At 39.8% G+C, this 12,790-nt stretch overlaps 1 protein-coding gene across 1 annotated transcript in view; it reads left to right on the forward strand.

Annotated features, from left to right (window-relative positions):
* LOC132401139 (prolyl endopeptidase-like) overlaps positions 1-12,790 on the forward strand; it is a 181,551-nt gene that overhangs the window by 29,588 nt on the left and 139,173 nt on the right. The window contains exon 4 of the mRNA XM_059983028.1: positions 1,247-1,377. Within this exon, the coding sequence (XP_059839011.1) occupies positions 1,247-1,377 (131 nt within the window). The remainder of the gene's footprint in view (positions 1-1,246; positions 1,378-12,790) is intronic.

Here is a 12,790-nt window from a genome sequence, read left to right on the forward strand (position 1 = left end):
GTGCCTGGTGGCGATCATTATAAAGGCCCATGTTTTCTTGCGATTTTTGTTTTATCCCCCTTGTGAGTGGCTTCCTGATCTGTGTTGCTCATAATTTTGTATATCAGCCACCTCTGTCCAAGAAAAAACAAACCATTCTGTCTTTACTGAAATATTTTATCTAAGACTCCATCCATGTAAATCTTCCTACACTCTCTCCAGTGAAATCATGTCTCCCTTACAGCGTGGTTCTGCACACAGTATTCCAGTTATGGCCTAACCAATGCTTTTTGTCATCTTCATTCATGGAGGGAAAATATTTTGTGTGTTTTTTCAGCATTTTAATGTATCTTCAATTACTAAATAACCTGACATTTCTTGAATGTGCCCTTGTTGATAAATTGGTTTATTATTGTCATGTATCAAAGAACAATACAAAACTTGTCTTATAGACTGTATAGATCAATTCATTACGACAGTGCATGTGAGGTAGTATGAAGTCAAACAGGATGCAGAATAAAGTGTCACAGTTAGAGAGAACATGCAGTGTAGAATGTTCACTCCTAGGAACTTGAAACACTTAACCCTCTCAACCTCAATACCATTGATGTATACAGGAGCAAGTCTACCACCACCCCTCCTCTTCTTGTACTCAATGACCAGTTTTCTGTTTTACTGTCGTTGAGGGCAAGGTTATTGTTATGACGCCACGTCACTTGACTCTCTACTCCTTCCTGTACTCTGACATTATTTGAGGTGCGGCCCACTGAGTGGTATCATATGCAAACTTGCAGTTGGAGTCAAAGCAAAATTTGACTACGTAGTCACGAGTGTAAAAGGAGTAGAGTGGGGGCTGAGGATACAACCTTGTAGGACACCAGTGTAAAGGTTAACCATGTTGGAGGTGCTGTCACCTATCCTTACTGATTGGTCAGCAAGTCAAAGATCCAGTTGCAAAGGGAAGTGTGAGTCCCAGGTTTGGAGATTAGTTTGCTTGGAATTATAGCATCAAAGGCAAAGCTATAATAACAGTAAACAATAGTCTTGATTCACTTGTTCTTTCACTAATAAGGCACACTTGTTGGATGTCCTAATACTTTAACAAGAACTAATCAAGTCTGTTTATCCGTCCTAATACTTCATTACCATTAATGTCCATCTGAAATAATTGGTGAAATATGCAGAGACAACTTTGTGACATCAATGATAACTGAGTTACGGTTTTACGTCAGCTGGATTTGTCTTCTCCATAAATTTTCTTTTGCAGGTATTTTCATTTCTTCAACACTGGCTTACAGAATCAAAGTGTAATGTATGTCCAGAATTCGCTGGATGATGACCCTCAGGTTTTCCTTGATCCCAACAAATTCTCAGATGATGGAACTGTGGCTTTAAGAGGTTAGCATTAAAATATTTCTGAAACATATATTAAGATTCTTATGTCTTTTAAAAATTCACAATGTGAATATTTATTGTTTTGTTTAACTTAGCATTTACAGTTGTTCTCACAAACTGATTTTGTATATAGAAACAACACACAAAATGCTGGTGGAACACAGCAGGCCAGGCAGCATCTATAAGGAGAAGCACTGTTGACATTTTGGGCCGAGACCCTTCGTCAGGACTGGATTTACATGGTCTCGGCCCGAAATGTCGATAGTGCTTCTCCTTATAGATGCTGCCTGGCCTGCTGTGTTCCACCAGCATTTTGTGTGTGTTGTTTGAATTTCCAGCATCTGCAGATTTCCTCGTGATTGTATATAGCAACTTCTCAGTCTTTTTCTGTTTTTAATTAAAAAATGGGGAAACAAGTTTGTTTTCTCTACTGGTCATTTGAAAGCCTTCACTGAGAGTCTGCTGAATTAGAGTTCAATTTTATCCTTGCAAGTAATAAGCTCCTGTCACCACATCCATAATTATGTAATCCATACATGGAAATCCTTGGCCCAAGACTGAACAAAGTTCCATTTCAGAAGTCCATTTATTGGGAGTACAGTGAAGCCTACCATGAAGGGTGGAATGAGTGCACCACCTCCCAATCTCCCCATCCTTTTGTCTCACTTGTGACAGAATCTGCAGTTTCCATATTGACCTTAATGCCAGTTCAGGACTCATGGAAGAAGAGTGGACACAAATCATGATTGGCACTGCTGAACAAGAAAAGGGGAAAATGTGGAGTTGTTTGTGTAATTATATGGCTGAAGCAAATAGATTCTTAACAGTTTCTTTGTCAACTGGAGCAAAGAGATTGCCAAGGGATATGGATTCACTTAATTAGGGCTTCTACTGGCTGATTTTTTAATTTCTCAGTTTGACACTATGCCAGTGCTATTTTTCTATCTGGTTTACTTCCTGTCAGCATTTTGTTCTTATTGAGCATATTTCTCCACTGTTCCTTTTCTTCAGCCCTTAAGTGGGTCTGATGCTTCTTTCTATTATTCCTGTTCCTCCTTTTAATTTGTTACTGCACACTCTCTGCTCTACCTAGATTCCAGCAATGCACAAGTTAGCTATTCCCAGTTTAATCTTGGAATTGGAAGGATTGGAATTATAAAAGTATTGGAAGTACTTTGTAGATTACACATTATTGAGACAAAGAATGGTTATCTGAAATTGTTCTTTTCAATGTTATCCCAAGGACTATAACTTGCTTAGTCAAACAATGAGATGTTTCTTGAGTTTACATTGGACTTCTTTAGAATAATGTAAGAGGCTAAAAAGACAGTGGAAATGAAATTCTGTTCCACCCCAACGCTGACCCCTGTCTTTTGGCCTCTAGAGAAGTTCTCATCTGATTAGGCACATAGGAATCCATAGGACTTTACCTTAAATTGTAGAAATCAGCAATCAATTTTTAAATTTTATCAGAAATTGCCAGCATCTGAAGTATTGTCACCATTATTTTTATCGCCCTTGTTTTCATTCATCTATCCCTAGTCACAGAGTCATAGAACCTTCCAGCATCGAAACAGGCCCATTGGCCCATCTAGTTTGTGCTGAACCATTAATCTGCTTAGTCCCATAGACCTGCACCTGATCCATAGCTCTCCATACCCCTCTCATCCAAATTTCTCTTGAAAGTTGAAATCAACTCCACATCCACTCCTTGTGCTGGCAGCTCGTTCCACATTCTCACCACGCTCAGAATGAAGAGGTCCCCTTCATGTTGCCCTTAAACATTTCATCTTTCCCACTTAACCAATGAGCTCTAGTTGTAGTCTCACCCAATCTCAATGGGAAAAGGCCTTTCTATACCCGTCATGATTTTGTATACCTCTATTAAATCTCCCCTCAATCTTCTATGTTCCAGGAAATAAAGTCTTAACCTATTGAACCTTTCCCTATAACTCAGGTCCTCAAGTGCCAGCAGCATCCTTGTAAATTTTCTCTGCATTCTTTCAATCTTATTTACATCTTTCCTGCAGGTGCAGTAGGTGACCAGAACTGCAGGCAATCCTCCAAATTAGGCTTCACCAACGTCTTATGCAATTTAAATGTAACATCCCAACTCCAGCACTCAGTTATTGATTTATGAAAGCCAATGTGCCAAAAGCTTTCTTTACGAGCCTGTCTACCTGTTCTGCCACTTTCAAGGAATTATGGATCTGTATTCCCAGATCCCTTTGTTGTACAATACTCCTCAGTGCGAGTCCTACCCTGGTTGGTCCTCCCAAAGTACAACACCTCACACTTGCCTATAATAATTCCACCTGTAATTTTTCAGCCCATTTTTCCAGTTTGTCCTACTCCTACTACAAGCTTTTGAAACACTCTGGTTCCGTCAGCAGTTTAAGTCCAGGGAAGATAATCTCTGACCCCGCCAAACGTGGGAGGTTGAAGTGCAAGCCCCCCCACCCCCAAACCCTTTGTTCATGTGGATGCATGAATTGTTATCCTGTTACAAATAAGTACCACGAAATAACAGACAGCACATTGCATACAATTCAAAGACTTAGCTATATAATTCTCACTTTAACTAAAGGGTTAGAAAAGAAAAAGCAAAAAAAGAGAAGGGCCCATTTTAGTGAAACAGTCTAATGTGCACATATTGGAGCTCATGGTTTCCCCTTCGCCGATCCTCCTTCAATCTACCCGGGCTTCGTGGAATCCTACAACCTTCTCACTCTGACGTCTTCTCTCTTCTCCCCTAACAAAAGCCCCAAGCCCAACCTTAGTGTCCCTTACCAGAGAAACCTCCCCTTGATCCGGCCATCCTAATTGGATGGCACACATTTCTCCTCATCTCTTATCTTCAAAAGTAACCCAAACAAGCAGCCTGAAGAGAACAGCATAACAGAGAAAAAAAATCTGAACCAGGGCATTACACTTTGATAATCTGCCTCACTGAACACTACATCCCAGATCCTACAAAGACTCATGGAGATCCAAAGATTCAAAGTGCATTTATTATTGAAGTACGTATGCAGTATACAACCACAGACATCCCCAAAACAAAGAAAACCATGGTAACCTTACAAAGAAAAACATCAAATCCCCAAAGTGCAAACAAAAGAGCGAAACACACAGGACATGAAACATCAACCTACAAGGTAATCAAGAGTACCAGCTTTTTCAGTTTAGCTCAGTTCAGTTTGCTCTAGTGCTGTGTTCATTAACTTCAGGCTGCAGAGTCAGTCTGCTCCGATCAAAACTGCACAAAATAGCAACAAAAAAATGGAGCAACCACGACCAGAGAAAAAACATCATTACGTGAACTGCAGAATCCTGGCTTCATCTGCAAAGTTGCTGATCTCAATAGATCAGTCCTGTCATTTGGACTCTATTGGTCTCCATGCTATTACATCCTGGCATTTTAAAATACCTTTATTTTCTAAATTTCTTAGTTCTGATGAAGGTCATTGACTGAACTGCTACCTAACCTGATGTGTGCTTCAAACATTGTATTTTTTCACATTTTGACTATTTCTGGTATTTTGTGTACCCTATTTTCAACATCCTTTTTACTTCCTATTTGTCTTTTCTCCAGCAAGTTACTGTTGTCAACTGTTTATCACCTCAAGGACTACCACATTATTCAGTTTCTAACTCTCCACATTACCATTACTTTGTCTACATGCTTCCTCCTTCTCTGCATCATTTTCTCAGACCTGAAAAGTCATCAACATGAAAAGTTAATTCTGATCTGTTTCCTCATTTCTAGCACTTCTGTTTTTAACTCAGGTTTTCAACAAATGTAGAGATACACTAAAAGCTGGAGGAGCTGCCTGACCCTCTGAGTTTCTCTAGCATCTGCAGTCTCTTGTGTCTCCAATCTCTGCAGCCTGTTGCTTTTTGATGTAGTCATTTTGCAGTGATTTCCCCATGAAATGTACAAGGATATCCTCCACAAGATTATGAGATAGGTAGAGATAAACTGAGAATGAATATTTTGTATAGCAGATATCACAAACTAAATAAAATTTCTGCAAAAGAGGGAATAAATCAAATTTGTTCTGTCAGAAAATTAGACCATCTCGGATAACAAACGAGTTCAGTTTTCAGGAGTGTTAATTAGTTGTAAAATACACAAAAGTCGCTCAATATGGCAGTGGTGTATTCTAATGAAAGGTATCAAAGCACTTTGAGGGAAAAAAGAATTAATAGAAGTGGAGGCTAGGAGGAGCTAGTTCTACAAGTGTCTGAATACATGTCAGACTTCTGAATTTAATAACGTTAAATTCAGTAAATGTGGATGAATCAGGAGGTATGTCATCTGCTGAAGGCTAGTTCTGTGGCATTCAAGTCCAGCAACCCATGCCTGTACCAGAAAACCAGGTATGATTTGCAGAGGGCTATTTCAAGGGCGAAGAGACAATTTTGAATGAGGTTGGAGGCAATGTCAGATGCATGGCAACTCTGGCAGGGTCTGCAAGACATTACTTCCTACAAAGCGAAACCAAGTAGTATGAATGGCAGCGATGCTTCACTACCAGATGAACTCAAGGCCTTCTTTGCGCGCTTTGAAATGGAGAACACAACTACAGCTGTGATGATCCCTGCTGCACCTGATAACCCTGTGATCTCCGTCTCAGAGGTCAATGTTAGAATGTCTTTAAAGAGAGTGAACCCTCGCAAGGCAGAACATCCCGATGGAGTACCTGGTAAGGCTCTGAAAACCTATGCCAACCAACTAGTAGGAGTATTCAAGGACATTTTCATCCTCTCACTACTATGGGCAGAAGTTTCCACTTGCTTCAAAAAAGGCAACAATTACACCAGTGCCTAAGAAGAATAATTTGGGCTTCCTTAATGACTATTGCCTGGTAGCATTAACATTGACACTAATGAAATGCTTTAGAGGTTGGTTATGACTAGACTGAAATCCTGCCTCAGCAAGGACCTGGACCCATTGCAATTTGCCTATCACCACAATAGGTCAACAGCAGACACAATCTCAATGTCTCTCCGCACGACTTTAGACCACCTAGAGAAAACAAACACCTACGTCAGGATGCTGTTCATCTGCTATAGCTCAGCATTTAATACCATCATTCCCACAATCCTGGTTGAGAAGTTGCAGAACCTGGGCCTCTGTACTTCCCTCTAAAATTGGATCCTTGACTTCCTAACCGTAAGACCACAGTCCGTGCGGATTGGTGATAACATATCCTTCTCACTGACTATCAACACTGGTGCACCTCGGGTGTGTGCATAGCCTACTGCTCTACTTACTATATACACATAACTGTGTGACTAGGTATAGCTCAAATACCATCTATAAATTTGCTGACTGTACAACCAATGTTGGTAGAATTTCAGGTGGTGACGAGAGGGTGTGCAGGAGTGAGATACGCCAACTAGTGGAGAGGTGCCGCAGCAACAACTGGCACTTAATGTCAGTAAGAGAAAAGAGCTGATGTAGACTTCAGGAAGGGTAAGATGAAGGAGCACATACCAGTCCTCAGGGATCAGAAGTGGAGAGAGTGAGCAACTTCCAAGTTCCTCGGTGTCAAGATCTCTGGTCCCAAAATATCGATGTAGTCATAAAGACGGCAAGACAGCGGCTATACTTTATTAGAAGTTTGAAGGGATTTCGTATGTCAACAAATACACTGAAGAACTTCTAGGGTTGTACCGTGGAGAGCATTCTGACAGGCTGCATTACTGTCTGGTATGAAGGGGCTACTGCACAGGACTGAAAGAAGCTGCAGAAGGTTGTAAATCTAGTCAGCTCCATCTTGGACAGTAGCCTATAATGTACTCAGGACATCTTTAGAGAGCGGTGTCTCAGAAAGGTAGCGTCCATTATTAAGGACGTTCATCACCCAGGGCATGCCCTTTGCTCACTGTTACCATCGGGTGGGAGATGCAGAAGCCTGAAGGTACACACTTAGTGATTCAGGAACAGCTTCTTCCCCTCTGCCATCTGATTCCTAAATGGACAATGAAGCTTTGGACACTACCTCACTTTTTTTTTAATATACAATACAGTATTTCTGTTTTTGCACGTTTTAAAAAATCTGTTCAATATGTGTAATTGATTTACTTTATTATTATGTTTTACTTTATTATTTTCTCTCTGCTAGATTATGCATTGCATTGAACTGCTGCTGCTAAGTTAACAAGTTTCATGTCATATGCTGGTGATAATAGGCCTGATTCTGATTCTGAAGTTGGTATTCATACATGTACATGGGTGTCCATAGGTTATACCCAGTGGCAGCCTATATGTTGTGAAGTTGAACACCATACCACATGTTTTCACACTTGTTTATTTTACTTGCTAGAAATTACTAGTGAGATTGTAGTACAAAAAAAATCTTTAATTTATGAATTATAACTAATTCTTGACTGTACAGAATTTGACTGCTTTCATAAAATTACCGGTCAGTAAGTTCCACAAACTGTTAGTTTACAGTATATAGAGCTGTATGATTCAGATGAAGGCCACAGGAAGATGATTTGGGGCTTTCTTGTTACGGAAAGCTCATTTCCCATTACAGTATTTAGTTGATTTGATTAAACAAAGTCCAATGCGACTTGATCTCATTTGCAAGCCATCATGAACAAAGCTAAGCACTGCAGATTTTTTTCTTACTGATTGATGCATCCTGCCCCAACCATCACACTCTTCCCTTTTGATGAAAAGGTCGTTAATGATGAGCTTTTATGTGGTTTGCCAATGAATATTGCCTACTTCAGTGATATCTCATTTGTGCACATTAACTTGTATGTTACTGTTTTACACATTGTATAAGTTATTACTTAACATTATTTATTTTTATTTAGCAGTACAACGTGGAGTAGGCCATTCTGTCCCTTCAGGCCATGCTAACCCAGAAACACACAACCCCCGATTAACCCTAACCCAAGCATGGGACAATTCACAATGACCAATTAACCTATTTGGTATGTGTTTGGAGTGTGGGAGGAATCCGGATGTTGTTTATTTAGATTTTCAGAAGGCCTTTGACAAGTTCAGCAATCTCACGTGCAGCACCAAGATAAGAGTCCATGGTATTAGGGAAAAGATACTAGCATGAATAGAAGATTGGCTGACTGGCAGGAGGCAAAGAGTAGAAATAAGGGGGACCTTTTCTGGTTGGCTGCCCGTGACTAGTGGTGTTTTGCATGGGTTTGTGATGGGACTGCTACTTTTCACATTATGTGTCTGTGATTTGGCTGACAGAATTAATACCTTTGTGGCCAAGTTTGCAAATAATGTGAAGATAGGTGGAGGAGCAGGTCATGTTGAGGAAGCAGGAAGTCTGCAGAAGGATTTGGACAGATTGGGACAATGGGCAAAGAAGTGGCACATGGAATATAGTGTAGGGAAATGTGTGACCTTGCGGCATAGGAGTAGAATTAGGCCATTCAGCCCATTGAATCTGCTGCTCTGCCATTCCACCATGGCTTATCCCAGATGCCACACAACCCGATACACCTGCCTTCTCTGATCATACACGTCAGTAGAGGAATAAAGGTGTAGACCATTTTCTAAATTGGGAGAAAATTCAAAAATCAGAGGTGCAACGGTACTTGATATTCCTTGTACAGGATTTCCTGAAGGTTAATTTGCAGATAGATTTGGTCTTATGGAAGGCAAATGCCATGTTAGCATTAACTTGGAGAGGACTAGAATATGAGAGAGAGGATATAACGTTGAGAGTTTATAAGGCATTGGTCAGACCACACCTGGAAAATGTGAGCAGTTCTGAGTTCCTTGTCTATGAAAAGGTGTGCTGGTATTGGAGAGGGTGCAGCAGATGTTCATGGGGATAGTTATGGAAAAAAAGGGTTAACCTATGAGCATTTGATGGCCCTGGGTCTATGCCTGCTGGAGTTTAGAAGAGTTAGAGGTACCTCATTGAAACCTATTGAACATTGAAAGACCTAGATAGAGCTAATGTGGGGAGGATGTTTCATATAGTGTGTGAGTCTAGGATTATAGGGCACAACCTCAGATTAGATAGATATCTATTTAGAACAGAGATGAGGAATTTCTTCAACCAGAAGATGGCGAATCTATGGAACACATTGCCAGAGATGACTGTGAAGGCCAAGTCTTTGGGTATATTTAAAGCGAAGGTTGATGAGCTCTTGATTAGTCAGGGCGTCAAAGGTTATGGGAAGAAGGAAGGAAAATGGGGTTGAGAGAGGTAATAAATTAGCCATGATAGAATGGCAGGGCAGTCCAATGGGCTGAATAGCCTAATCCTGCGCCTATGTCTTATCGCCTTCTCTGGCAAAAAACCAGCATTTGCTAGTTCTATTAGTAAATACTGCTAGTTCTATCATGAAGTGAATAATTAATAAAGCATCTGGAACATTGGTTCCCAAAGGTGGGAGATGGGAGTTTGTAATGAGGCGATAAAGGTTAAGGGAGTCGCCGGAGGGATTATAGACATAATTTAAGAAATGAATTACTTTTAAGCATGTGAACCTCAGTGCCTCATAATTAATAACAATGATCACATAATCAGCTCATCTCTTGCTAATCCACCATTGTTTTAGGCTTTGCTCAAACCGCATTAGAGTTGTTGAAAAGCAATGTGACACTTCTGTATTTAGCAGATGAGAAATTTGGATGAAGAGATTATTATTTCCAGGCCAGCCCACGCATTATTGCTGTTCACTACTGTAGTACAGTGTTAACGATTCTCATACTCTAATCACGCAGTGATACAATTCCTATGAATTAGGGTTTGCCGTTCAATGGGATAAAGTTCAGAAACTGCCCTTCTGAATGGTCTTGACCACATTTGACCTCCTTGAACACTTGAAGAGAATACAGTCTGATAAAGCAAACAAGAACTTGGCCTATTTTGAGTCACCTCATGAAAGCTTTCAGAAATGTGAAGCATTTCAAAACATGTTTGCCAGCATTTCACAACAAAGCATTGATGGTTTGCTTGCTTCATACAGCATTTCATTTCTAATTGTTAAATCTGGAAAACCCCATACAATTGGAGGAGAACTAATTCTGCCAGCAGTAAGGGAGGTTCTGAATACAGTTTTGCACAAGTCACCAGACCAAATAAATGAAGCCATTCCACTGAACAACGCAATCTACTTTGCGCAACAGAACAAACGTATTTTGGACAACAGAATGTGCTCTGCACTTGGATGGGTGAACTTTGCCAGACAACAAATCTTTGCTTTGTGGTTACGATTCCTTAATAAAATAAGAAAGCATAGTTGAAGAGTTGTTATTTGCAAGGGGACTAAAAACAGATATGAAGGTGGAGTCACTATTTCAGGTTGTGGAACAATTTTTCAGAGAAGGACACCCTGCTTGCTAGCATTCTTGCTTGTGCAATAGATGGGCACGATCAATGATAAGGCGTCACTGTGGAATTGTTACTTTCTTGAAAAAAGCTGTAACTAACATGTTCATCATTCACTGTGTAACTTACAGACAGCATCTTGTCACATAGAACCTAAGTGATCAACTGGACAAATCATTAAATACTGTTATCACAGTGGTAAATAAAATCAAATCCTATGCTCTCAATTCTTGACTATTTCGAGAGCTTTGTATTGAGAGTGATGAACAGTTAGAGTGCTTGCTGTTGTTGCACAGAGTTCAAATAGCTCTCAAAGGAAGCCACCTGAGACGCCTTCATGCACTTTATGAAGCTGATGGAATTCTTTGAAGGATCAAATGCTTAATTCAGTAATCAACTCAAGAATATTAGGCATGACATTACTTATTTGTCAGAATTATTTGCAAAGTTTAATTAAATCTTCAATTGCAAGGAAATAATGTGAATCATATCAAAGTCAAATCAGTCAACTCAACTTTTCTGTCCCAAGTTAACTGTACTTAAATGCAACATTCACCATTTTCCATTGGAATAGGAAGGAAAAATACCAGATGATCTTCAAGTATACTGTGCCCACTTGGGTGAGCTGCATAAAGAAAGACATGTCAGTGAGATTTCGGGATCTTGTCTTGATCCAAATTCCAGATTCGGTAAAACCCATTCCTGAACACGTGATGAAGAACTAACAGGAAGGATGGAGGAAGAACTGTTTTTGCTGCAAAATTACTTTGAGCTGAAGCCAAAGTTCTGAAAGTCATATCAAGACTTGGTTGCAGAAAGAAATCTCTGAATGCTATCCTGCACTGTGGGAAAAGGTCAAGATTTTCTTTATTGCCTTTCCAACTTCATATTTAGTGGAGCCTTGGTTTCAGTGTGGTCACCCAACTTCTTTCAACATAATGAAACAGATGGCAAACTACTGAACGTAGGGATCTGAGCCCCCTTCTGAGAGACAGTCAGCCTGATGTTGAGAAGCTGATATCACTGCCCCAAGCCCATCCATCTCTCTGAAAGGTGAAAAAGCAATGAAGTAGTGAACCGTTGTAAGGTTGGCTCTAAACTTGTTGATTTACGCTCTAAAATTGATGAAACTTGTTTTTAATTAAGTAAAATTGTCTATAATTAAATAAAGAAATGATCTTATTTGTAGCTTTGAATACAGTAGATTTGAATATTTTTTGCAATTATTTTTCACGGCTCTGTATTTGCTGTTCCTGTTTTCTTTCACCCTGCATCGTGTATCAAAATTTGTTGTAGGTTTTATGTAACAGCTGGAAAGGGAGAGGGAATGCTGGGATGTGGTCTTGGAGCCCAAGGGTGGTAAGCTGAGAAAAGTTTGGGAACCACTGATCTGGAGTATTGGAAAGTAACCATAATATTAACTTGCTATTGAACAGGTATCCCAACTTGGGCACCACTCCATAGGTATTGGTTCCTCAATTTGAATAACCTCAAATAGACACCCTTCTAAACTTGTAGAAATAGAAATCAAATTTCATCTGACTCATTTTGAACACCCTGGGATAAAAAAGCAAATGGAACACTGACAGTTGAATGTTTTTTGACTCTTTGTATAGAGACACCTATGCAGTGTTCTTCCATAGTTGTTATAACCTCTTCCTGTTTACAAGACTTGCTGTTCTTCCATATTTGATACCATCTGCACGTTTCTAATTCTGTTCCTCCTTCAGAGTTATTAATATGCATGGTGAGAAATTTATGCCAAATGTGATGATGAGAGTTCATAAGTGCAGCAAGTCAACTGTATATAGTCTTGAAAATTAACCTCAGTGGTGCAAAAATGCACTCTGCCTCCAATTCTGCAGCTCTTCATTACCTTAAGTGATTGTCAAATCAAACCCAATTAATACAACATTTGAGAGGCGTTTTTTATGTATCTAAGCAGAGTTTCTTCAGTTCTTTGATTCAGCCATTGAAAAATGAAAATATTCATGTTGGTGATTTCTTTGTCTCCGCCACGATCTCCATCATCACAGGTGCACACGGGACTGTGAGTTTAGCCCTCCGCTCTACTAGCTTGATAT

The sequence above is a fragment of the Hypanus sabinus genome, chromosome 10 (assembly GCF_030144855.1).
Source record: "Hypanus sabinus isolate sHypSab1 chromosome 10, sHypSab1.hap1, whole genome shotgun sequence".
In the NCBI taxonomy this organism is placed as follows: Eukaryota; Metazoa; Chordata; class Chondrichthyes; order Myliobatiformes; family Dasyatidae; genus Hypanus; species Hypanus sabinus.